Here is a 27394-nt window from a genome sequence, read left to right on the forward strand (position 1 = left end):
TGTTGTCTAATAAATAAAGGCCTATTCATACCAGTGAGGACAGATCTCTTCATCTAACTAACCGAAGCCCCCGATCCCATCTGAAGAATAAAGACTCTCTCCTTAGCTATTTTGTAGTAATGGCTAAAAGTAATCCAAAAACTCAAGCCAAGATAAATCAAAAGCTTTTCAAAACATTAAAAAATGTCACCTAATATCAAGAAAAAACGCAGCAAAAGCATTAGTTTTGAAGGGCTGAGATAAGATAGACATACATCTATTTCTTCTTCCTCCCTTTCCCAAGATTAACGTTTATTTTCTTTTTATATTAGAAAAAAACCAATAGAAAATGGGGAAAAAAAATAAATTCTTTATGTTTTGGAGTTTCATGAGCTACACTCGCCCTTCTTAACACACTGTTCAGACTAGAAGCTGAAACTGTTGTCTGCACCGAGGGCTCCCAGGCTCTGTTCCTGTGGCTTGCCCGGAGTCTGTGGTGCAAATTCCATTCCATTCCGACACCTACAACTTCACCACTCTGATCCCACTTTCTTAAGCTGTGCGCAGAGTGGGCCAAGATTAACATTTAAAGAATTGAGATAGAGGCCGAACAGAGCAGAGTTTAAATTTATGTTTTGCTGAGAGGTTTTTATAGGCTAGATTATTTAAACTACAAAACTCATGCTGGAAAAAAGACAGACACACGGGAATTTTTTTTTTACGCTAAGAATGAAACAATCAACCCATCTGAGAGGACAATCGGGTTGACGGACAGTCCAGGCTGGATTTGGAAACTGCGGGCAAACTAGAGAAGAGCAGAAGAGCTCCTGCTTCTGGGCTGGATGAGCAGAGGGCTTCCAAACCCTTTCTCTAGGAGGCTGACATGCTTGGGGTCCCCCCCAACATGCTGCATCCAGTGTGAAAGACAGTATGGCACAATTTTGGGGAAGCCACTGGCTTCCCATGCTGCCTCTAAGTCTAAAAAGGCAAAGCAAGGCAGGAGAGAAAAACCACAATCAAAATACCCAGATGTACCAAAAACTCTCAGGCTTTTTAGAGTAGAAAAATAATTCAGGCTGAGGCAGAGTCTGATTCCAAAGTGCAACAGATATTCCTCGCGTAGCTCTACATGAGGACACTTACAAGAGGAGTAAGAAAAATACGAGATTAGAGGAACTTGTTTGATCTTTATCCTCTTTCAAAGGCAGTTTTAGTTTAGAGTAATGCATACACACACATAGATTTATTGAGAAGCATCTCCTGTGCAGACAAGGTGCTCTGTCCTAAGTGTATCCTTTAAGATAAGCAGTTTCACAGAACTAGGTCACTGCAGAAGTAAGAAAAAAATTAAGCGTTTCAAGAGAGAGATGACACTAAGTAAGTACTTTTAAAAAACATTTCTAACCTGACAGCCATCTTCACAGCTCTAAGGACGCACTGACAGCACTCTGCCCTTCTAAACAAAAATGTTTCCCAGTCTGTTTATGCCCCCAGTCTGCCTCAAGCCAACTATTGTCTTAGACCATGAATTCCTCTGGGCAGAGACAGCTTTTTTTGGCACAACAGGTCATGGGCCATGGCTACATAAGCAATACTACAGATACCACCAACACAATACCCTCCACTCACAAAAAAACCATCCAGCCTCCTGCCCCTAAACCTTCCCACATCCATTTATTCCAAAACCCGAATACTTCTGCAGGGATACAGGGACACCGCCCTGGATGTGGGCAATGTCCAGCTTCACACCAGCATCATTCTGCTTGACCCTCCTGGCAGCAACCCTTCCCTGAAGCCACACTGGTCTCCTGCTCTGTTGCTGGGGTGGTGGAGCTCATGTGGTTTTGATGTTCTCAGCTGAGGACCAGGGAAAAGAAGGTGGGAGCCACCATCTCACAGACTTTCAAATACCTTCGCACAAGAGGTGAGGACTTGCCTACAGAAAACTTAACTTCTTACTTCACTAGGTGTGTACCCAGTACCAACTTTTGTTTCTCAGATAAAAGTGTGCTCATCTCATCTTTCTGCATCAATCTACTCTCTCCATTCCACTTCTCTCTTACAGGCATTTTCTCACTAATAAAAAACTTCTCCCTAAAGGCTGTGTTTCTGAGAGCTGCTAACAGGAAAGCCGAAGGAGAGTCTGCTGTCAATAAATCTTGAAGCACTTCCCTGTTCTATCACTCCAATTCCCTCTTCTCTTCTGCTGCCCTTTTCTGCCAATGCCATTTTTTGAAGATTCTCCTTTCATCTGGAAGCTTTCAAGCCAGAGGCAAGGGAAGAGGAGGCACTCAAGTCTTACTGTCGAGCCAGGACAGCAAGAACCTTGAACATGCGTTCACTTTGTTTCTGTGAGAATTCAAACCAGAAATTTAAAAAACGTTTAAGGGGAACTGTAGCTTATTCATTTTCCACCACTCAAGAAGAAGGAATATTTATTTAATACTTCTTTTACATCCATCTTCAGCAGTAGAAAAAGAATGGGTTTTTAACTTAAGTAAAAAAAATTAAGTGATTCATTCAATGCTTTGTTTTTATAACAGTTTGAAAACTTGCTTTCAAAAATTATTTTGATAAATCAACAACTGCATGTGATTTTAAACATTATTTTAATAAGCTGTTTGTATGTTTTAATATAGAGATAGCTTATAAATAAAGCAAAGCCCAGCGAATCGTAGTAAGTGAACAAAGACTGCCTATCTTTAGGACGGAAAACACTACAGAAATTATGGTGATGAGACATATGTCAGGAAATTAGCTTGCCTGGCCAGCACCTGCATTCAAGATGTGGTGTACGATAGATGGGATGGAAAGGAACCTACAGAGACTGTTCACTTTGCTTTTGGGTTGTACTTTTGTTTTTTGTTTTTTTTTTTAAGATTACATTAGAAATCCAGAAAGCAAAGCTGTAAGAAGAGACACACTAAGACAGGCTACAGAGAAATTTGGGGTTCTTTCATCCTATTTCTTGTAAGATATGCAAATACTCTGTGCATGGTGAGGGTAGAATGGCGGGTCTGCGACTTTATCAGTCAAGTTAAAAAAAATTAACCAGTACTTTATTCCAAAAGATACATGAAAATTAAAATAAAAAAAGTCCTCAAGTCTGTGTTACCTGTCAACAACAATAAAAAAAGTAAAATCAACAAACAAAGCTCCAAAACTTATGCTAAATGAAATCTGCAAAGCCTATAGTGCTCTCTAATTTACAACACTAAGGCATCATAAAAAGTTGAAAAAGTAAGATGGAACAGCTGGACAAAACTATGACTAAAAATAACTGAAATCCATGTATTTCATGTATATCAAGTTGACTAGGATGGAAAAAAAGAAAACCTTGTGGCACTGGAGGACCAAAAGCTGAATTTTTCAAGAGATAAGTCATATATATTTTGGTTCTAAGCATATTTCTAGCTCTTTGAGTGTGCCAAACAAATGCACTGACTGTCAAAGATGGAAATGCCCTGACAAGACAAAGAAAGGAAATATTTTAGGATGTCCTTATACTTCATAGTTTTTGCATATCGCTGTGAACACAGTCTCACATTAGCTGAACTCAGCTAAGAAGATCAGAGAAACTTCTTTGCATGGCTCCTTCAGCAGCTGACACTACTGATGCCAAAGCAGACAGACCTGGGAAGGAAAGTGCCTTGGGAAGAAAAAAAAAAAAAAAAAAAAAAAAAAAAGAAAAAAAGAAATAAAAAGTGCATAAACCACAACAAAATTATCCATGGTAGGCTGGAATAAAATCTTCATGACATTTTTATGAGTACTTAGTCTAAGGGCATTACTTTAGGTATCATCTTTCAATCATGAAATCTCAAATTAAGAACAGGGTGACAGTTTCAAGGAGAAATAAAAGCTTGTTGCTATGGCAATCAATGCTAATTCTCTAGGCCAAGGAAATGTTAAAGTCTAATGGAAAAAAAAAACCCCAACTCTGAGAAGGAAAAAAACCCAAAAGTATACTACTTACCAGAATTTAAGTCACGTCCAGGATTGAAGGCTCTGCTGTTGACAGTGGTAGACAGTCTATCACAGCTAATAGTTCTAGAAACATTGGTGTTAAAATTTCCATCAAATCTGAAATGACAACAACAGGATTAGCAACCTAACATTACCTATTAAACCTACACAGCATTTACAATGGAAACACACCTTTTTGAAATTTCAATGTAAATTAACGATTCTGGAAATTCCAACGTAATATGTATTTTAAGGGTCCAGGAAAAATTGTGAAACCCAGAAACAGGGGGGATGAGCTCATCATGGTTGGATTGTATCTGCTCTCTGCAATGATATGTTGCATTTTCCTCCACAATATTCCATGAAAGATAGGATCATAAAACAGTAGTGCTCTTTCATCTAGACTTAAACAGTAGAGGTTCCAGCGTGGAAAGTGTGTGTAGCATCCAGGCATGCCATTAGGAACTGTTTTCTCCTGTTGTTGAACCAAACCTTTTCTTGCTAGACACTCTTCCACCAGAGCTATTACTTCATCATTCCCTTAAAAAAAAATTATTCCAAGTGTCTTGCATGAAGAGGATTTCCTCTTTATGTCTTTCTGCAAAAGATCTAATAGAACACTGGTAAACCTGTTTTCTGCACCAAAACCTGAAGATTTACATTCCAAGCAGCAGAAGGAACTTGATAGTCTGAAGTTTTGTTACAGTTTGGTTACGTTAAATAATTCCAATACAGCCATAACTCTAATGCAAAAAGCATTCTAGTGCATAGTTCTAATGACAGTAAAATATAATTGAACCAATGCCTTAACAAAATTTAAATAAATAGGGTTTTAAAGGGTTATAAATAACTAGAAACGCTTCTGAAGCTTTCAAGGACTCAAATGCAGTTTTGTATCATTTACATAGGCCAGTTTTATTTGTTAACATTTTAATGACCTTGAACATTTTGATGACATTTGACTTCTGGTGTGATTATTCTAGTACTTAAAAAACCTCTTTACTTCCTACCAAAGACTTTTTCTACCATCAACTTATTCCTAAGGAATTACAATGAACTGCAAGCGAGGGATGCATAACATCCCGTTCTGGACAAAGAGCCTTTCCAGCGTGAAAGCTAATAGCAAGTAAGTCTTGGAAAGGAACTGGGCAGAGTAGGGGTTTGTTCACTACTGTCAAGATTAAACCAGCAAATTACACAAAAAACAGCTACATCAAAAGATACTGACCAACTTAATATTAACAGCACTTCCATCTCTTGCTTTTAGCTACATACCACTCACCCAGCGCCATTCTAATGCCTTCCATTCAGCTCAAGGCACATCATATTTGTGCTTAAGGTTCTTTATTTAGTTGCTTATTGTCAACTGCACTTAACTGCTTAAGCTGATGTTACGCTTTTTCATACGCACATGTGTATGTACACACCCAATGTATCTATGCTATCACATAGTGGAGGCCCAAAACATTGCAAGCAGTAGTGGTCTGAAAAACAAGCACCATTCTTCTGGTGGAAGATTTTAATTAAAAAATGAAAATCCAGTAAGTTGCAACTACTTCAACAAATACGGTGCCCAGTAAGAATGGAAAGACACTGATCTTCTGGTTCTGTCCTTACAGAGCGCTTGCTGGAAGGGCTGGGGTTCGTAGACACAGACAATAAAACAATGCACTTTTAAATCATCTCCTTAAAACAACAATTAGCAGAAACAAAAAACCACAGACAGATGGAATTGGTTACCACAAGGAAATTTCAAGTTACGACTACAGGAAGCAAGTCTTTTTAAGCAAACTAAACCTCCCCTAATCCAATATATTTTCTTCCAGCCCAACTCAAAATAATTTCATCCTACAGGGATGGAGCTGCAGCAGCCCCAAGTCAGCCAGATGCAGGATTTGCTGAGAGACTCCATCTCTCATTATGGGATCCTCGCACGTGGGATGTAGGAAAACCTTTTAGGACCCCTTAGGGAAAGCTAAAAAAACGAAAAATATTCGTTAGTGGGCTCAAGATCACCACCTCTGTAGGCAAGTGCATCCACCTTCAGCAATTTTAGCGTTACAAAACCAGGAAAATGGCCCTGAGAGGAGCGCTGGAGCTCACTGCAAGCAGCACGGCTGTTGCATACATGGGCCACCAGTTTGCCTTTTGTACATGATCCATGCCAGTATAACCATAGTTAAGGTTGGGCTGATTTTTTTGTTTGCTTAAAGCAGAGGTTTAACTTCTGTTACAAGTGAAGAGTACAGCACAGCCTTCTCACAAGTTAAGGAATTTGTCCTTCAAGTGTAAAAGTAATTTCCCAAGAATTTACTATTAAACTCCTTAATGATTTTCTGAATTACAAATAAGTAAAAGTTTATGCAAATGCATAACAAAACCTCAGACACTGACTTCTTTGTTCTTAACATCAGATTAGATTTTATGACTCTTACAGAGTCCCAGGAAGTCTAATTTTACATCACTAGAGCTCATCAGACTAGAGGCTCTGTTCAACAAGGCTCTAATTAAACCAAATCTTTGAACATGCAATAAGTGATCACTATTGATTACTAACTCCTTAATTTTAGTATTTTTACTGTCACATACAAATATCAATAAAAACACTGTCTGCCTAAACTGGCATGCTTTGAAATTAGTTTAATCTATATCCATAAACACTACATGCATCTTAAACTAACTGATATTCTTAAAGGAGATGAACGATACTACCAAGAAACAGTTAAGAGTTACCAAGGCACCAATATTTTTTGATCCCTTCTCAAACCTAAACTTAAGGGGGGGGGAAGTCATATATATTTGGAAATAATTAACTGCCCTCCATACACTTTAAAAATTATATAAATGCAGTGTAAACATAGCTTTATCAATTTGGCTCAATTATTTTTTATATACATATATAAACTGGGGGGGAACTTGAGTTTCAAACCTTGTACCACATAGATGCAAATGTGGATGAAGAGTGCAAGTCCTTGCATCAGGGACTCCCAGAGCAGTCTGTTCTCAAATGCTCTCTCTCATCTCTTTACAAATATTTTACATACCTCAGGCTTTGACATATTCAGGTTACAATGCATAAAAACAAACGTTTAACTCCGCTTGCCCTCCTCCGTCCTTACCTAACAGAGGCAATTATGAACTTGTTCATCACTGGAGAAACATCTTTAATTGCAGCAACTGCTCAACACATCAAACCAGCCAGCGATGAGCGAAGTGAATAATGCCATATACAGCGGGAACAAGAACAGGCAGCTGAATTCTTTGCTATACAAAAAAGTACTGTTGGTTCCTTATTGGACACAGATGTTCAATGCTATTGGTATTTTATCCAAAACAGCATAATCAACAGCACTCTACCGGCACTGGTGTTTTGATTCAAGACTCAGTTAGGGGCAAAGAGCTTTTGATGAATTCTGCATATCCTCACTCTTCATGGCAAGGAAGAGAGAGAAATGGACGGACAGATTCATAGAAAAGCCTCCTGTCCTCCTGCTCAGACACCACCGCTATCAGGTTCTAAGGTCAGGAAGATCTATGTCAGACACCAAAAGCAGCCAAACTGTGATGCTGCGGAGCTCTGCATGGGCTCACCCACTCTGTCAGGAGCTGCTCGATATTATTGGCAACCTGCTCTCTGAAAACTCCCCAAAGTCCCCTCCATCGAGGAAAAGCCTTGACATTTCATAGGAACGTAGATCTCCGATCAGGGCCGTGGCTTTTCCTACCCCCGTTAAAATGTAACCACTTCAAAAAATTACAGCTTTTACCAAGCAAACAAAAAAGTTGGTTTTTTTGTTGGCTAAGGAATCTCAAGACTAGGATCAATTGGTAAAGGACGGATTTCACAAAAAGCATGTTTACCTTTGGGCGAAACCAGATGGAGAAGAGGTAGCAACTGCAAATTAAACATCTCCATGCTGAAGAAATATTTCCGAGCAATACTAAAGAACAAACTCTTAGGGAAAAATAATGACTCTTCAGGATGTTAGCTAATTGTCCCAGTGCTCCTATCAAAGTCTATTAGTGATGGCAACAGGATGCCTTGTTAGCAACTAACATATTCATATCTCAGAACACGGGCAGTAAATGCTGCGGTTTAATTCAAAATCATCTGGAATCTTCCTCTGCTCTGAGTTTATTTTATGCCAAAACTTACTGCTCACACTCACTCAGTGTGACATGCGCATCCTTTAAATTACCTGACAGAGAAATTGTCTGAATCTTGATTCACAATGTTGAGCATATTACTACATCACTTCTTCATACACACAAAGCTGCCAAACCACGTTTCAGGTCTCTCAGCCATGATACATATTGACAAAGGGTTTCAACCAGGTCCAATTCTGGCATGCCTTCTAGGAAAGCAAAAATCAAGTTATCACCATCAACTGGCCCGCCACAGGCTCTCCTGCGGCCCCAAACTCATCACCACAGGCCAAGGGGATCAGTATTCCAGCTATAAACCCCCTATTCACACTGCACATTTATTGCAGCATGTCAAAGCACATTAACGCAAAAATCAACACAGTTCCTCAGCTTTTCTCAGTAAGCAAGTATTATGTTACCCATCAGGAAAATGAGGATAAAGATACCTAATCTACCTGCAGCAGAGCTGGAAAAGGAAAGCTAAAAAAACCTGCAGCCCGGCCCCCCTCCTTTCTCTTGCTACAGCACACAAGTAGCAAAAAGAGAATACAGTTAATGGCAAAATGACATAAATAAAATATGCATAAGAAGAATTGCTTTAAACCCCATAAATTAAAGACCAGCCCTCAGACAGACTTGTCATCCTGAGCCACATGGGATATCTACTTCAAATCTCTTTTCAGGTGCCGTCTGCCTTATAACTGACTTTTGGCACCTTGCAATGGGGTGTATTTGTAAAGCATGACTGCTTCCACAATATGAGGACCTTGAGAAAAGACCAGCTCCCATCGCAAACATACGCCTTCAGAAAACCAAGACCAGAAACTGGGCAACAGCAGCACTGTGGAAGATTTACACTGCAGTTTTCACAGTCATTTTAATTACACTGGAGAATTTTCCATGTGTTTCTTTAGGGTGCCTCTAAATAATTTCAATTAAGAACACAATATTAACTATTTGGCAATCTTTGCCACTAAAGCAACAATTAAAACTAAAGCCTCGACACTGCCATGTGGCATTTACAGTAAATGCTTATATTCTTGGCCGTCACTACTGGTTTTACCTTTCCTATAACATGTTTCTGCCTTGCATGTTTTCCATGCATTTTTCAAATCTGCCCATCACTTGCTTTGGAAGAAGTTATAAAATCAAAAGCTTTAAGATTTGCAGACAAGCATTGATCACCACCCCTTTTCTGCACAAAGGAGACTTAACTTTTACCAGTGTCTCTCTCCCACTTTTCCCAGCAGCCAGACGGTAACAGCGATGGCTGACCAAGGTCTCCTCTGAGATTCAGCCCAAAATGTTCTAGGTGGCACCACCACAGCAAACACGCAGGAAGCCCTCCAAGAATCCTTATCAGAAAAACGCAACAAAGCCTGTATTTAGATGTAATTAGGTTTTGTACTTACTTAAGCAAGAGCAAAAGACACTGGCTGAAATTCAGTTTGACGACAGGCCCACTCACCCCATCCCCCTTTCCCTGCCTCCCTCTAAAAAGCCCTTCTTTCTGGATTCACTTTAATGAACAACTGATCGAAACTGCATCCCGAGGGAGCAAACAGAGCTGCGACTCCAACTTTGATCTCTTCCCCATGGAGAAACGCGCTCCCTGCCTAGCTTGCAAGATGTTAATTTGATTGACATTTGCTCTGATGTGCAAACTGCTTTGAACTTCAGACATTAAATTCCCATCAGGCTGCACTCATTTTTATTCTCCTTCAACAGGATTTACAAGCAGGAGATCAGCAAGTGTAGAAGATAAAATAAATTTGCAGAAGCTTTGAATCTTACATCAAAACAGTGCTCAAGTGAGCTCCAATTGGATTTTGTTCGGCCTGAATTTACAGTGTAAATCAGCCCCTTTTGTACAGTTTCAGTTTAGGGAAAAGTGAGGGAGCAGCATATAAAAACGACACTCGAGTAGCTACGAAGGGGTTCTCATTGTTGTAAGACTCATTTCTTTCCTTCCCTTTCCATTCATACAAATTTAAAGCTGATTTTAGTATGCAAATGAAAATATATAAGATCATGGAAAATTCAGCATTTCCTTTGAAATTCACCACTAGGCATACTTTCTTGATTGTAAGGCAAGATTTAAACTCGTATTTTACATAAATCCTTAAATATATAGTTCCCACTGCAACTAAGCAGTACGCTGGAAAACAATGTTTTCATGAATAGATTCAACAAAAAAAAAGCTACTGATTATTCAGTTGAATAGATTCAACAAAAAAAAAAGCTACTGATTATTCAGTTAACCAGTTTCTTCTGGTGAGGCACAGAAGTAGTTCCAATTATTTCAACTGCTGCTTGAAGAAGTCCAAGTATACTTGCTCTCAGATGTAAAGAAAGTGTATTATTGGAAGGAGGGCTGCAACCCAGTAACACAACTTATTTCAGAAACCGCTTTTTCACGAGGAACTCGGCCACATTTAAGAAGTCCAAGAGAGCGATTTCCTAAATTTACCTGCTACAGTTTATGGACAAAACAAGATCACGCCAAGACTAGCACTATGCACGCTCCCCTACATTTTCTATAAACCCACATGCATCACTGTAGACTGATACTCTGTACGAATGGCAAATACATCTTAAAGTTCATTTGGTGTGGCCCACCCGCTTCTCCTTTGGAAGTGCAGCTCTTCAGGTATTGCGGCAACTTGAAGGAACTGAATGGGATTCCTGTTATCTCCCACTTAACTGCTCCAGAGGGGAAAGATAAACACAGAAAAAGCTGCGATAAAATTGAACTGCATTAGCAAATATTTAACCATCTGTTCAAAAGAGAGAAAAACAGACCACTTCTGAAGGTGGTATCACAGTCAGGGAGTAAATGATTTTCAAAAATAGGTTTGTAAAGTCACTTATTCAAACAGCTCCATTAATGTTTGTAACCAACGCTGCCAAGTAGTATGTTTTACCAACAAAGATTTCTTCATTCCATCTCCTTTTACAAATGCAGATAAACGCATTCCCTAAGCTTTTATCAGGACAGTTAAATAAAGAACAAAAATAGATTTCCAGCTGCCTTGAAACATATGTATTAGCAGCAGACGCAAGAGCATTAATGAATGGCAATGCGCCTTTAAACATGTTTTTTGGAGACTCATGACAATCTTCCATAAAAACCAGCAGTGAAATTCATTTCTGTCCTCCAGGGTCGGAGCAAAGAGAAAGGGGGATGTTCCCACCAGCACATGTATGTGTTCATGTCCCATCTGCAGGTGCAGCGTTATCGGGGGCCACGATCAGCCGTGCAGAAGCAAGGCACCATGCGGGGCAGCTTCCCGGAGCTGCGACTCTGCCCTTCTCTCTCCGCTCAGGTCCCAGTCACACGCAACTCAAGGAGACTGTCTCCTACCATCTCTCACAGACACCCGAGGACAGGAAATGCTGTAGCACATCAAAGCATGATGGGTCTTAAAACCGAGCAGGAGAGGAGAAGCGCTGACACTGGGTTAAGGAAGATTTTTTTTGTCTCCCTTTAAAAGCGTCGTCTGTTTTTTTGTTGGAAAAACTGCACAGGTAGCTGCATGCTTCCTCACAAATGTGTGTGAATAAGAAACTACAGCTTCTTGGGTTTGTCAATTATTGGTGGGTTTTTTTGGAAGGTAATCTTACTGCAGATATGCAGGACTTTGCTATGTCAAGAAAACCATTGGAGTGTACTCTATGGCACCAAATTGGTAAAGTACACACTTGCAACTGCATCTTCACGTGTACATAAATGTGCGAATATAACTTTAACTTACGTGGCAAAACTGGAACTATATAAAGCTACTTCTGAAAGTCTCCTACAAGAGCCAGCTAGCATCAATCACAGCTTCTCCTGAAAAAGGCATTTTGTATACCAGCTAAAAGATGAATACTCAAACATTACACACATTATCAGACTTACTCTTCCTTTTTGTGCGGCAAGAATTTGATTTTCTTTCATCTGCAAATATTCAGTATAAAACACCTATTTGATCTACATGTTGCCATCCAGTCCAACACCATCTTTATGAAGAAAGCTATTTCAGTTGTCATTCACGAGTCAGCCCACACAGACCTGCAAAGTTACAGCCCCCCACAAAGCTGTTTGCCAAAACTCATTTCTTAAGACCCTAGTTAAGAGACACATACCCCATAAGTTCCCCATAAGCGCAGGGAAGTGCAGGTGCTCAGTACTTCTGATAGATAAACACTGTTCATTCCTCCCCCTGCCCTCCTGCTGACACTCTGCTATACTTCCATCTGCACCCCACACACATCAGGCCACTTCAGTTCCAGGATTTCCTAAAGACCTACCGAGGGCTTTCTTGGGAACAAAGCATCTCAGAGTGACAAACAGGAGACACCATCTTGTACACACACCATCTTGTACACAAAGGTATTTATCCTCTTAGAAAGCAAGATAATTTAATTAAAACATTGTCTTGTAAATAACCACCCAATGCAATCACGATAGGGAATGTCTGGCAACAGCAAGAGATCGAGATGAGATCTCGATCTCGTTTCTCATGGCTTCTTCAGCAGCCTTTCTTAGTAAGGAAACACAAAGCCTTGTTTCTCCAGCAGGGATTTCTTCAGTGATTAGATGTGTGTCACTCGACATCCACTTTCCTTATCTCCCTTCAGTTTTGCTAAGAGCCCAGAGCACTTTATCCATATTAACTCTGTCTGCTTGGAGCAATGCCTCTTCTCAACTGCTACACGATTCCTGGACGCAGCACACAGCCCCAGGAAACAGAGCAAGTCTCCAAGCTCTGACCCCACGGACACAAATACCACCTGGATGGTAGGGCAGATGCCTGATCTTCGTAAGGTCCGCTTCTGAGCTCATCTGACAGGTATGCTCACCGGCTGCTCTTCTCAACTGTTGTCTCTCCCTTCATTGCCATCATGGTTTTTCGATTCCCAAACCTTGATTAAGTAGAACTGAAAATGCAAACAGCTGTATCTGAAGAAATGAACAGCAGCAACTAAAGAAAAACACACAGCCCCCTGCTCCGTTGTTCCAGTTTCGCAGTCCACCTCTATTTAGCAGTACTTGCACAGATACTTCAGTATATGATTCATTTCCATTTACATGAGCACATATTTAAACTCTTCAGTAAACCAGATGAGCATAAGCATATGATTAAATGTTGGTTGAATTAAGCCTATGTATGGAAAAGTCAGCTGCCAAAACCGCTCAACAGCCACTAACTGCACTGCCTCATCAAGTCAGTTTTGCATATTCTAATTTACTTATTTTCACCACTTTCCCTATGCAGGTAGTTCACTTGCATAAACCTGCCTTGATGGAGAGAACAAATACGTGATTGCTCTTACTTACACTAGTTAGTCCGGTATATGTTGGGTACAATATTGCAACCAAAAGCACAGTTAGCCTCTTAATTTTAATTCAGAACTAGTCACTATGGACTGGAATCACAGTTGCGTGGAAACGTATTCATCTGGGCTCTTCACCATGTAATGGCAATAAAATAAATATTGCTTTTCCTGTCATATCTCACTACTCAACTAAATAGGCAATTTAAGTGCCAGATTCATTTTACATTCCAGTTCATACTTTGTTAATCCTATTTTATGTCATTTATTTATAGTCACCAGGTGTGGTATTCTCACAGTTCATCTCAAGCAACATTGCAAATTGTTTTCGAAGCCAGTGGTCAGATTTTCAAGATAAATACAAGCAAACACAAGGCTACACATGGGTAATTTTGTTAATGGTAGCAACAAATATACACTAAAGAGATGAAGACAGTAAAAAAAAAATCAAAAAAAATCCTCTCTCTACACCCAAGTTCAGCATTTCCTTCCCAAGTAATTTTTCCAAAACCAATCCAAACTGGCTGCATTCCCACCACCATGTCAATAAGCTAGAGAGCAACATAAAGGGCTGATGGAGGAAACGCCTGATAGCCTGAAGTGCTCTCAGATCTTCAAATGTCACTGTGCATTTAAAGGCTGAACATCATGTGATAAACAGCCTTAAATATTGTGGGACAAGCTTTCAAATCTACTTTAAAAATACAACCTGAAAATAATGTGCTTCTAACACTGTTCTTGCACCAAATGTTTATCCAAGTAAAAGGCCACATGATGAAACACCTCCCCACACCAAGAAAAAGAACACACAGAGTTAAGCAGTTACAACGCAAGTATTTCACAACCCTCCTGAAAGAAAAAAACATAGCCCTAAGGACATTTTCAAAGTACAATCCAAAGCCAAGTACCTCCTGAAAACAGCAAATAGCAACCGTCTTTTTCAATGTGACCTCTTCTACAGCAGCAGCTAATAAATGCTATAATTATTGTTGCTCTAACACCAGCACTCTTCTGCCCAACACCAACACGCATCATTTAAATGTCAAGGATAAGCTGTTACCAGCAATAGCACATCTAACTTAACTACTCACAAGTGCAGGCCTCCTCATAGCTGGAGCAAGGAAGTCCAAAAATTAAAGCTAGAAGAGTTGAAGTAAATCAGCAGCCTTTATCTGTGATTTACAGAAACAGAGATACTTTTATCTGTGTTGTTTTAAAAATAATTCCTAAATCCACATTCAAACACCCATACCTTTGTTACAGTTCTCCAAAATCTGACTGTTAAGGTAGGTATCTTAACTTCTAGTATCTTCTGTCAAAAATTACAGTTTTTTATCTCTTTGGACAAAAGGGAAAAAAAAAAGAAAAAGAAAAACCTATTGGTGATTTCGGATACACCTGCCTGCATAGACACTGGCGTGCTGGCCCTTTCCCTTCTTTTAACCAGCCACCTCATGCCCACGTGAACCGTTTTACCTTCCCCTTTAGCAGGCTTGTGTCAAATACAAGACCTAATAACACCACCTTGGATATCAACATGTTAAGAAGAGCAGCAGCAGGAGAGGCAGAAGGGGGAGAAACGACAACTGAAATGATGGCAGAAGCATTTAGACAAGCAGGCAACTAATAAAGCATGGTGCTAACAACTTAGAAGTTAAGTTTCAGAAACATGTTTTTACATTCTTTCTTTTTATGACTTGCAGACAATTCCCCAAACACAGCAGTGGGTCTATTCCCGATGGTCTGGTAAGTCATCGTTCTCAACCACATACTCGACCAGGTCTTGCCAAAGTGCTGTCTGGAAGATCCTGCAGGCTGATGGACTGGTCTGGTAATCACTAAAGGTGACTTAACTTTATCAATCCAAATAATTAGATAATGATCATATTGTACAGCCCAAAGGAGGAGCTCTGCAAATAGATTCACCTCTCTGCTTTGCCAGCTGTGACCTCCAGTTCATTTTTCAAACCACTTACTGTGAAAGACCCCTTACACAAGTCCACCACGGGTAAAGAAATTTCCGAAGGATTTGCAAGCTACTGATTTTGGTGGACAAAGTGAAAGGAAATTCATTAAAGTTTCCAGACTAAGAGCAGACATTGCTTTTTATTTTTTAATGAAAAATTATGCAATACCAACCAGGGGGTGATATGCTCATTCCTCCTGTTCACCTCTTGGTTGGAAGGTGTTACTGCTGGCTGGCAGTTCCTGCATCCAGAGATCAGAGGGCAGGAAAGTTTTCATCCTCAACTGATTCTTGACCTTTCTTACTGATGCTGCCAGCAACCTGGCCATTCAGCACCAGATGTGCCAGGATTTTATGTAGGCATCTTATCCAGCAGAACTGCACTGAGACCACCAAATCTACACACATCCCAACAGCAAGGTACCCATTTCTCTGGAGTCACCCGAGGCTTAACCCTATCGAGATTTCTTAGTTTTGTGCCAATCAAAACAAACACAAAACAAGCAGGTGGCCTTTCTGTCTGGACACAGATCCATACCACATATTTGAATACAGTGAATATTTTAAATCCTTATATAAACAAAGGCTCATGCCACACTTCAGAAAAGATAAAAGCATGCTGTCATTAAGAACTGTCTTATAGAAAGTGCTTTTAATATTTATTACCCAAATTACATTCCTCTCTAAAATATTTCTAAATCAGACTAAAATATAAACAACGAAAATATACTCTGTAATCAAGATTTACATAAATTGAAAGTTACTCTCATTCTTTCCTAGCACATGTTGAAGTAAATGTTTCAAAAGTTGAGCATTTAAAAATTTATTACACTTTTATTGGAAAAATAAGACCTTCTATCAAAATCTCCTACAATTAGGAAACCCAAAGATGTTTCTGCAAACACGCAGCATAATAAAACAGGATTAAAAAAAACCAACTGCCTGGATTTAGATTATCCAGAATTCCTGTATTTAAAATGTTCATTTGAAAATAATAAATTCAGTTTCCAAGCAGTGTTCTCAATTTCGATAAACCTCTGTGTATCAAGCAGCAGCACATCAACTTGATTAAACTGTAATGCAATATTTTTAGCATGTGATGTGCTGACCAACTTGTGATTTTCGTTACTGCACTTAAAAGGGGAAAAAGAAAAAGAAGTCTCATGACCAGCTCTTCAGAAGAGTTACTCAGGGTAAGCAGTATCTCAATGCAAAAACAGTAATCCTGGATATAAACAAGACTCATTTTGTATAGAAGACTATTCCATGCAATTAAGGGATGAACAAACTTTTTTCCTTTTTGTTACATTTTACAATCCATCACAGCTGAGTCCCACTTCTTGTTTAGTGCTCCTCATTAAACATGTACATAGTAGGAATGTAAAAGAATAGGAGGACAGTGTTAGGAGCATCTTTGGAGTACCATCTTCCCCCTTTTTCTGAGTTATCAGGAAAATACAGGCTATTTTGCAAAGAAATAATCTTTTTCCCTCACATATTAAATGGAAGCATAAGTAAATTCAGAATTTAATACTTACTCCATCATAGATGGTGGAATAGTACAGCAGTCTTGGATGGCAGTCAAGGGCGACGTGAGATGAGCAGTATACGATGCTTCCACTACTTGCTTGTTACGATTCACAACATCCAAGTAACGGTTAAATTTCTCACGAATTTTTTTTGCCAACTACAAAAGAACAAGAAAGATTAAAATTAAGCCAGTTACTCTGTATGACCCCATTCCTTACTAACCAACCGAAATGGAAAGTAAAACCTGTGTATGTTAAAGATAATAGTTGCCTGCTTTGCTCACTGTACTTCTATTTTGGTGGCTTAAGCACTGTGAAGTCAAGTTACTAATAACATTGGCCACAGAAAGCAGCCTATACAAAAAGATATATTTACCATCTAGCGATGCGTACTTTAACATAAGAGTTTTGCATGTATGAAAAGTAAAAATCCATTATATCAAACTTGCCTTTCATTAAGAACTGACACCTGGATGTGATGCTACCTACGCTATGCCTTACTACTGAAGTTCTCCAACACGATGCTCTTGCAAGGCCTGACAAGAACATAGAATCATTGAATCATTTAGGTCGGAAAAGACCTTTAAAATCATTAAGTCCAACCGTTAACCCACCACTGTCAAGTCCATCACTAACTCATGTCCCTAAGTACCACATCTACATGGTTCTGAAACACCTCCAGGGATGGCGATTCCACCAACACCATGGAGATTAAAATAAACAGGCCACAAGACAATTCAAAAAAGCTCATTCAAAAATGGACACTTAAGGAAAGCCCAAATAATAGTATTACAGCAGACCTCACCTACAGAGGAATCTCCTGCTGCTTCAGGAGCAAACAGTCAACAGTCCATCTACCAGTGCACTGTATCTGTTTAAGGGAACAAGCTCAGGATCCTGGCAACCTCAAATACCACCATGAATACTCCTCTGTTCATCAACAGCCTCCCCAGCCAGATCTGTGCAGAAATACTGCACAACTCCTTTCATATAGTTCTCCTCACTGCAATTTGGGCAAAATAAGCCATCCCAGCTTTTGCTTTTTTTGTATCCCCGGCTGCTTTCCTCGGGGGCACGACAGGCTCTTAGCTGAGCATCTTCTGAGTGATTTTCTTCATCAATTTAGCAGCTCACTGTGGCTAGTCATAAGCTGCAATACTTTTGACTAAAAACTTCAACAAAAGGAAGTCTGTAACTGATATAATCTTGTATCAGAAAGAACACCATAATCCTAGAATGGGTTGGGTTGGCAGGGACCATTTACAGACCACCCAGTCGCACCCCCCCACCACAGGCAGGGACCCCTCCCCCCAGCCCAGGCTGCTCCCAGCCCCATCCAGCCTGGCCTTGAGCCCTGCCAGGGCTGGGGCACCCACAGCTGCTCCGGGCAGCGTGGGCCAGTGTCTTGCCACACTCACAGTAAAGAGTTTGTTCCTTCTGTCTACTTTAAATCTGTCCTTTTTCAGTTTAAAGCCATTCCCCCTTGCCCTATCGAGACATGCCCATGGGAAAAGCCCCTCCCCAGCTTTCTCGTCAGCCCGTTAGGTGCTGGCAGGTGCTCTAAGGTCTCCCGGAGCCTTCTCTTCCCCAGGCTGAACAGCCCCAGCTCTCAGCCTGCCTGCACAGCAGAGGGGCCCCAGCCCCCTGGTCATCTTCGTGGCCTCCTCTGGACTCGCTCCAGCAGGTCCGTGTCCTTCTTATGTTGGGGGCCCCAGGGCTGGATGCAGTGCTGCAGGGGGGTCTCACCAGAGCAGGGTAGAATATAATGACAACCGTCTCACATGGGTGAAATTCTTCCACAAGCCTTTTGTTGTCAGAGGTGCCCCTGACGAAGGCAGCCACTTATAAATCAGGACAAGGTTTAGAGGTTACACTATTACTTGTAAGAGCAGATGATCGTATTTCTCCTTTCTGAAAGGGAAAACAGACTGCCATCCCTCCCAAGCAATTCTCAGGCCCTTAAAAAAAATCTGAGTGCCAAAGTTTAGAAAGAGAAAGTTGGGTACTTCAGCCTTTCTCCTTAAAATGTTGCTTTAAAAAAAAATTTAACAAATTAACAAATTTTTGCAAACAAATACTTCTGAGCTGTGCTCTGGGTTTGCTGGTGTGTAATTTGCATGCCTGGTTGTGCCCATACCTTTTGAAGGCAGAGCCCCGTGCTCTCTCCGTGCCAGGCAGATTCAAAGCAGTGTGGAGGCGCGCAGTGTTAAGGAGGGTAGAGCCTGCTGGGACACATCACAGGCCTATTGAAGCTCCTGTGCTGTCAGATAAGAGCTCACTTGTGTCTAGCTCATTAAACACTTCAAGACAATCCTAACTAATGACTTTGCAAGAGAAAATTGGAAGGGAAAAATTTGTGGCTGTTACTTGAGCAAACCTGACAGTAAATAATTACTAGGAAGCATCAGGTTTTACAAGAAGCATTTACTGAGACTTTTGCTCCCAGTCTTTCACTCAAAGTGAGAAATTAATGAAATGGATCAGGCATGTTCAAAATTTTCTCTTGGTACATTTGGTAACCTTTCCACACCAAGATATCTATTACACTTAACCATCTGCCAGATGCTTCCTAAATGAAAGTGAATAATCTCTAAGCAACATACTGCAGTGCTGAATACTCAGAAATACTGACTTTTGCATTTCTGCAAACTTTCTTCAGAGCTGAAGTTAGCTCATTAATTCCTAACATTCATCTCTCCTGCTCCCTGCTCCACGTGGATGATTTAATGGTGCTTCTACATCTGTGTGCTGAGAAACGCCGTCAGTTGTTCCAGATCCCCTGGACTGACAAATGTCTTTCCTAACTGTTATTAAAAGGACATGTCATCATGATTTACTTCGTTATGCGAATAACGAGGCCCACGCTGATAACAGCATTGCCTTTGCCTCCATTGTTCCCAGCAAATGCTACAGCTCAACAACAGGTCTCCTAGGAGCACAGGTTTTAATAGGACCTTGCTCAAATGACTTGCAGAATTATACCTAATTAGTTTTGTAGAATGATTTATTGCCAAGGCACCAGAGGACTACTAATGGTCTCCTCCGTGTTAGGCATCCAAAACTAGTAAATTACTCCCAGTTGTTAGATCCCAGTAAGCTGCTTAGTAGTTCCTTTTCTATTTTCCAGTAAACTTTCTTTTTGTCCAACTGTGCTCCTCAAATCTGTCCTTGAGAAGTCTATTCTTCTGGAGAACCTCAAACACACATAAGCAAAATTTCCTAAATCAAAACATTTCAGTTTCATAGTTACAAAATCCCTCTCTCGGTTTGGGCAAATGAAATACCTGTGCTTAAGCATTATATAAACCAGACATTTGAAAGCACTATGTAAATCAGATACTTGAATCTATATACTTCTTTCTTGGTCTCCCCACCTGAAATCATAAAAAAGGGAGACAGCTTAAGTCTGCTGAAAAAAGGACCATACGACCATTATTAGCAGTGACAAAACTAACACAGAGCATCACAGCGAAAGGACTCCCATTTGGAATCACTGCTTTTCTCTGATAAATGAATGCTGTACAAAAAGAGGTTTCAGTGTTGATGAGTTTTAACCTTCCAGGTTGAACGATAAAAACACCCTACAGCCTTTGAATTTTACCCTGCTGTGTGGAGTCTGAAGATCTGACAAATCTGGTTTTCAGAAGAGCCTGTACCTCAGACGCTGACAAAAAGCAAAGGCTTAGTACCTAACCCGCATCTCCCATCGAAAAACCTCTGAACGGCTCAAAATCATTACGTTACTTTTATTAAATGGGATCCAGCACTTCAGTCAGGGCAGAGTCATGCCCATGTGCATGTCAGCAACAAGGGAGCTGAAGCCTCCAGAGCTACGGAGACATCTATTCCCTGCCCACGGACATAAGCATGGTTGGAAGAACCGAGTTTATCTCATCCAAAGAACCCTAAAAATACTGCCCTCTGACAGCAAGAGAATACTCCCAACAATCAAAACCACTTTAAAGACGGCTAACTCAAAAAAGTCATCGATGGTAAGATGATCCAAAGTGATTTTCCTTTGAAAATTGATTACAATGAAGAAACCATGTTAAGAATGTAAGGGCAACACACCAATCAGCTGAAAAATTACTAAAAACAAATGGTTCTAATTCATCAAATCAAGAAGTATAATCCAGATGAAACCCAACAAAACTAACTCAATTTTTCTGCCATAGCTGGGCTTCACTGGAGCACAAAAATCCACAACAGTGAACAAGCATTCCAGCTCTCAGCGATTAAAACAACAGCAAAAAATAATACATACTTCCTAGCTCCTCATCTCTGCCTTGCGTGCCCAGGCATGCATGCACACTCACATCATTAGCTCAGAAACATTATTCAGTTTGCAAAGTGATGCGCTCAGTTGCTAGCGCCTGTCACAATAAAAGCTGCAGGCTTAAATCAGCTTCTCATTTTTTCTAATAAAAAAAACCCTAAAATCTTTAACCAAATGATCACTTTTTTTTCCAACATGTACCCTGCTTTTTTTAACCTGCCCAGAGCTGACTGGCCATGGTGTACTGGTGGGTACACAACCGGTTACAAAGCCTCAAAGGTACAGAAAGAAAGAGGTAACAAATAATGAAAGGACAGAGCACTGAACTATGAAACCATCCTAACATAATTGTTTAAAGCATTTTTAAGGCAAAATGGAAAACTGTGTCCCAAATCAGGCAGATAAAAGTGGCAGGTAGCTGACAGCCCACGCTCAGGTATACCCCTGGGTAGGTACCAAATGTGACAGACATTTCCTGCTCCCACAGAAGTGCTCAAATTCACCCATTTTAATGGAGACTAAAATAAATCTGGATACCTCGAGACTGACATAAAATGCTATTATCCTCGGGTCAATTCTCAAAGCACTCTTCATTGCAAAAACAAAGGGGGTGGAAAAAAAGTCTTGCTTGGCATTCCTCTCGCCTTTTTTCAGATTTCTGTATTTTCTCTTTAATTTTAAGGAACTGAATAATAAAAAATGAGTGCTCGCTCCAAACAATGGAGCCATTAGCTCTAATTTTTTTTTTTTTTTTTGGCAGCTGGCACGAGGCCAAAGCATTTCAGTTTGCAGACAGGTTGGATGGTAACACCTGTTTCTATTAATGCAGCACCCACGGGTAATGCACTTCAATTGTCACCATCTCCACTGACAACCTTTCATCACAACATCAGTGAGTTTCTCTAATTTTCCCAGAGATATTTTCCTCATTTGCATAGTTCCCTTGAGCTTTTTTTTTAAAAAAAAAAAAAAAAAAAAAGCTTCATTCCCCTAAAAGCTCCACAGCTCTGAAGTCTTCTCTTTTCAAGGAGCACTGAGGGAAAGCAGAGCTCCAAGGTTAGGTTTTATTTCTGGCTGTATCTTGAAAGCCAAGATATTTTTAATTTTTCAAGACTATATAAAATATGTATCAATGAGGTCAACAGGCACGGATGCCACAATGGACTCACAGCCGGGGTTCAACACTGCCAGGCTCCTCGAAAAGTATTGTTTACACATTGAAGAGTTTAGTTAGCACTTTCATTTTTCAATCCCCTCCATGAACCAGAAGTACTTTTGTTCCAAGTTCGTCTCTCCAACACGTACCAGGCACTCCTCTTGCTGTATCACAACTTAACACTACTGTGCATCCACAGATTCCCATTCCAGAAAATTTTTAACATTTATTCCTAACCTGCTTGGCTTTTGAAGAAACCACTCCTTCTGTCCAAACCCAGGAGAGCACAGCAGTCAGCGGGGATGTGGCTTGAGAAAGGAGCTTAGAATCCCCACCAGCACCTTCCCACACCTCTGTTTTTACAGATTCAAACCATTCCTACTTCTCTGAATGACACTGAAAATATACTCTTGGTCATTCAATCAGGATGCAGGAAGCTAGCTACTTTCCAACAGGCATTTCTTCAGAGACCAGCACTCACTCGACACTTTCCACCAGCCAGTACTTTTGGCAAGGCTTCCCAAGACCTACTCCAAGGAAGATGTCAAACATGGCGCACAAGAAAATCTAGAGAAATGGCCATAATTCCTGAAAGTCATTCTGGAAATACGTTAAACACAGAATGCATCACCTTTTATCATGAGGCTCACAATTAATTGACATAAAATTCAGCGCTGTGCAAGCATATCACTTTTCCTTGCCAGGGAGATGTCACGCTTAACAGCAAAATCTAGATTTTTCAGCATGCTAATCTATTTCCCCTCAAAAGGGTTCAACAGCTCTTTGCCCAGTCCAAAAATCAAACAAACAACCCAACCAAAAGCACAGCAAGCCAACATGCCAGCTAGGTCTTAGCACCCTGCACCTCTCTGGCCAAGAGGAGAGTGCTTATGGCAAGCACGGAGCTTTCCCTTACCACTTCTACAAAACCTGAGTGGGCAGAGCAGCACCCAGGGCAGACCCTCAAGACCCTGTTTCTACTAAGAACACTGCTGAGGAGAACAGCATTTGGTTTCTCCGAGGCTGCCATGCTGTTTTTGCAGGAGTCTGGCGCTGGATCGGTGTGACTGTCAAAGCTGTCAGCTGTGGGCAGCGAGCACTGATGTGTGACACGGCGAGGCAGCGGGACAGCAGCCAAAAGCATCCTTCCTCCTGCCACGGAGGAGAATAGTGAGGGCAACGCTTTCTTCTAGCCTGGTGACAGAGGGAGCAAATGCATTTATCTGTCTGGCAGGTACCAGCGCTCCAAAGCCAGACAGGCTTTTGATGGCCTGTGTCCCTCACCAGCACAACTGTTTCTGCAGCAAGCCTATCCTTCCAGGCTGAGGCACAGCTTAGTTTCAGAAAGACATCACATCTTGGTAAAAAAATAAGTAAAAGAAATCAGGTGATGAGGAGTCCTTTCATTAGCGTGACTGCAAAGCAGCTCCTTAAACTCACATATTAATTATTTTTATAACAAGACATTACCTGAAAGAACAGAGGATATCTTGTGCATAGCTGGTGTCTGATGTGACGCTGGCCTTGGCAAGAAATGTGTTGAGAACAGAACACAACAGACAGCTGTGTCCTGTCCCACAGCTTATTAAAAACCCCACAATATATAGAATACAAATCAACTGCCAAAGAGAAACAAGGAAAAACAAGGAATGGCTATGGCTCTGAATGTAATCCCATCACCTGGCAACTGGTAACAGAGGAAGTAAAAATCAAAAACCCAACCAAGAGAGGTCTGGCTCTGCAGCAGGCTTAGAAAAAGTGGTACATTATCTAACGAGTTCCAGGTGGGCTGCATGGAAGTCCTCCACAAACCCAGAAGATGACAGCAGCCCAACAGCATAAGGACCCAGTGAAAGAAACCCATAGAAATAATACAACCCGGGATTTTTATTCGTCTTAGTCTACTGCTCTCCTTGGGCCACAAGGTCAGTTTGCAAAACAGCTATTTGATCTTTAAAGAGAGCTCTCCCAAATGCAGTGAGTGCCTGTGTCCGATTCAGTTTAGTGGGCACAACTTCTATCCTTTCCCATATTTTCAGAAGCAAAGCAGATGTTGGCTATAAACGCTGCTTCCATAATAGTCATCAGGGAAGAACCCTTCACAAGCAAATGAACACGTGCCCTTCACTCATATGCTGCTATATAGTTAAAAGTATCTCAAAAAATGCATGCCCTGCCAGGGTGAAAAATCCTCAGCAGCTGTATCCCACTTCTGCAAAATTTCTTCTTATTTTAATTCCAATTATTAACAAACACTTCACTGAACTTGCCCAAGTATAACAGTAAAATCAATGTATGAAATAATTTTTGTCCATCAGGAGTCTAAGAGCAATGCAAAGCAAAACTGTGAACAGTGGATCCTTCAGTTTGTAGTCAGACATGGAAAATAAAACAATCCCCAAATTCAAATATAAAGTTCTCTAGCAGATTGACAACAAGTATGTCTAGGTATTCTTTCTACAAAAATAATACTGGAAGTTCCACTTCAGATTAGCTAACAAATAATTTGATTTTTTTTTTTAACCATTTCATAGAATCATTTAGGTTGGAAAAGGCCCTTAAAGATCATAGAGTCTTAGCTTTTATAACTCTGAAATATAAGCATTTCTGAAGTTACAATATATTGTATTGCAAGAAGAATGCTTTGAATTACTCCAGAAGACATTTTGTGGCAGACAGAATATATTCAAACCCAAATCATTAAAGCAACTTTCAGGAATTTTATAAATATATATATATATATATATTTTATTTCTCAAAAAAATACTTTCAGTAACCTGGTTCTATTAGAAACAAAATCGCATACCTGCCAAAAAACAGCATTTTGCCTCACAATTCTGTTCCTGAACGTCTCAACAAACTCCCTTCTATTTCTTAGCAGCTCCTACAAGATTTATAAAAAATGGATTCTCTAGGTTATTCTTGCTGGTTTTATGGATGATGATTATGCTCTGAATGAGCTAGAAGGAAAAGGAATGACAGTCTTCTTGCTCTAAACACAGGAGTTACACAGAGAGAAGGATACACTGAACAAGGAAAAATCTGACGACAAAAGGCGTTATCTCCCTGCTTGTGCATTCACTTCTTCTAAATTAAAATCCTCCCTTGGTCTCTGTCCTTCCCAGCCTTCAAACAGGAGTGAATATTCCCAGGAATATTCCAGCAAGGTGATTTTCAGCTGACATATGCATATTTACAATTTACTATCTCAACTAATTTAATTATTTCCTTTGCTTCTGCTTCTTCCCCCAGGATGCAGGGGCAGCCAGAAATAGCAAAAATTATTATGAATTTCTACCTGCAGAGATGTCGCTGCTGCGCTCCAACTTCTCTAGCAGAGTGTTCAATGCTTCAAGATTTTTCTGCATGAAACCGGTAAATATGCTCTTGCTCAAGACACTGTCACTGTCCTCCGTCCTCCTTGGAGCCCAGTTTATTACTCTCTGTATCGCAGAAACCAGCTGTCTGGCAGGGCGCTGAACACTTGCTGACTTCCTTAAAAATGGCTAATCTAGGTTTTCCCCTAATAAAACTAACTATCTTTCACTTCATTTATATCACTAGTTCACACCACTACATTTTCATATTGTATGCAAGTTCTCTGATACTGAAATAACTTACAGGAAAGGAATCAAAGTTATTTTTGGCAACCACCTTCCAATTTTTAATAACCTTTCCAGGGCCAACAATGTTTTATCTGTTACGTACAACAGTAATCCTGTTATTGTAGACCTTAAAAGTGTAATCCGTCCAACGTCAAAAGGTAAACCACTCCTTGTGTGGCATGAAGAAAGTCAAACGTATTAAATAGTCAGGCCTGAAGGCCAACAGCTGTAGTTTTTCACTTTCTCAACAAACTGAAAGTCATTATTTAAACAGTTTGGTATAAAAAAACCCCACACCCACACCCCGCAACAATCCAGTGGTCTGCCAGAAAAAAATCCTAGCTGACATAAAACTGTAATTAATTGCCTTTGGGTATCAGTTGCTAAGAAAATGTTAATGAATGACAAAAACAGAAATGAGCGACAGGGGATTTAATTTGCTTATATTTGTTTGCATTTGCTCAAGACGATCCTGTTCAATGTACTACTCTTACTCATAAAACTCCGATTATACTGCTTGTGATTCATTAGGCCTAAAAGAACCCAGTTATTAATGAAACAGAAGTGCTCAATTATTCTTCTATCCACTTCATTGTTGAGCTTTTAACCACAGTAATTATGCTTCACTGGGGCCTCGTTTTTCTCCTCTGACAGCTCCAAATTCATCACACTACCTACAGTGTTTAGACAGTTATTTATATCTATTTAGGGTGAATACGTACATCTGCGGCTGGGAAACATGCAGCATCTTTTCCTAAGTGGAACATCGATAGTTGAGACTTCAAAGAAGTTTTAATCCAGTTTCTTGGTTTCCCCAAAACATTTTTGGCTTTCAAAAGCCATCTGATACGTATAATCTAGCCCACACGGCCCCTTTCGTGGTGTGCAGACCACCCAGAAATACTCAAGAAAAACATTACCCCAGTGTGACGTTAAAGCCAGAGAATCCTTCTTTTAAGATACTGGGACAGTTTCAGATTTTAAATTTTAAAGTAGGGCAATCCTTTCACAGTCACTTTGCACACAAGCACCCACATGCACGTGCTTACAGGGATGCCAAAGCCTCCCAAGGGTTGCCAGTGGCCTCCAGCAGCACACTGAGCACAGCACGCATCTCCTCTCCGCACCACTGAACCATCACTGTTGGTGCACGTCTGACCTCGGGCACCACAGAAACCAACTGCCTAGTGTCACCAGCTGCAGTGGTGATGCATCACCTTTGCAAGCAGCAAATTTCTTCTACAGGATCATATTTGAGCATCCAATTATATGTTTTTTATTGACAATATTTCACCAATACGTCAACCAAAAAAGGTATGCCCAAATTAGTAACAGAACACACATCAGAATTGTATAAATTAGTAACAACGATACAAAATGAACTACTCAAATACACAGTCATACCCATCTGGAACTCCAAGGAAAAAAAGGTAGCACTTACACAAAGAGAAC

General features: G+C 40.4%; 1 protein-coding gene across 2 annotated transcripts in view; it reads right to left on the reverse strand.

Annotated features, from left to right (window-relative positions):
- CACHD1 (cache domain containing 1) overlaps nt 1-27394 on the reverse strand; it is a 113215-nt gene that overhangs the window by 43316 nt on the left and 42505 nt on the right. For both annotated transcript variants that reach the window (XM_056355686.1, XM_056355687.1), the window contains exons 3-4: nt 16915-17063; nt 3956-4062 (exon numbers count right to left, since the gene is read on the reverse strand). In XM_056355686.1, coding sequence (XP_056211661.1) covers nt 3956-4062; nt 16915-17063 — 256 coding nt within the window. The remainder of the gene's footprint in view (nt 1-3955; nt 4063-16914; nt 17064-27394) is intronic.

The sequence above is a fragment of the Falco biarmicus genome, chromosome 11 (genome assembly GCF_023638135.1).
Source record: "Falco biarmicus isolate bFalBia1 chromosome 11, bFalBia1.pri, whole genome shotgun sequence".
Taxonomy (NCBI): Eukaryota; Metazoa; Chordata; class Aves; order Falconiformes; family Falconidae; genus Falco; species Falco biarmicus.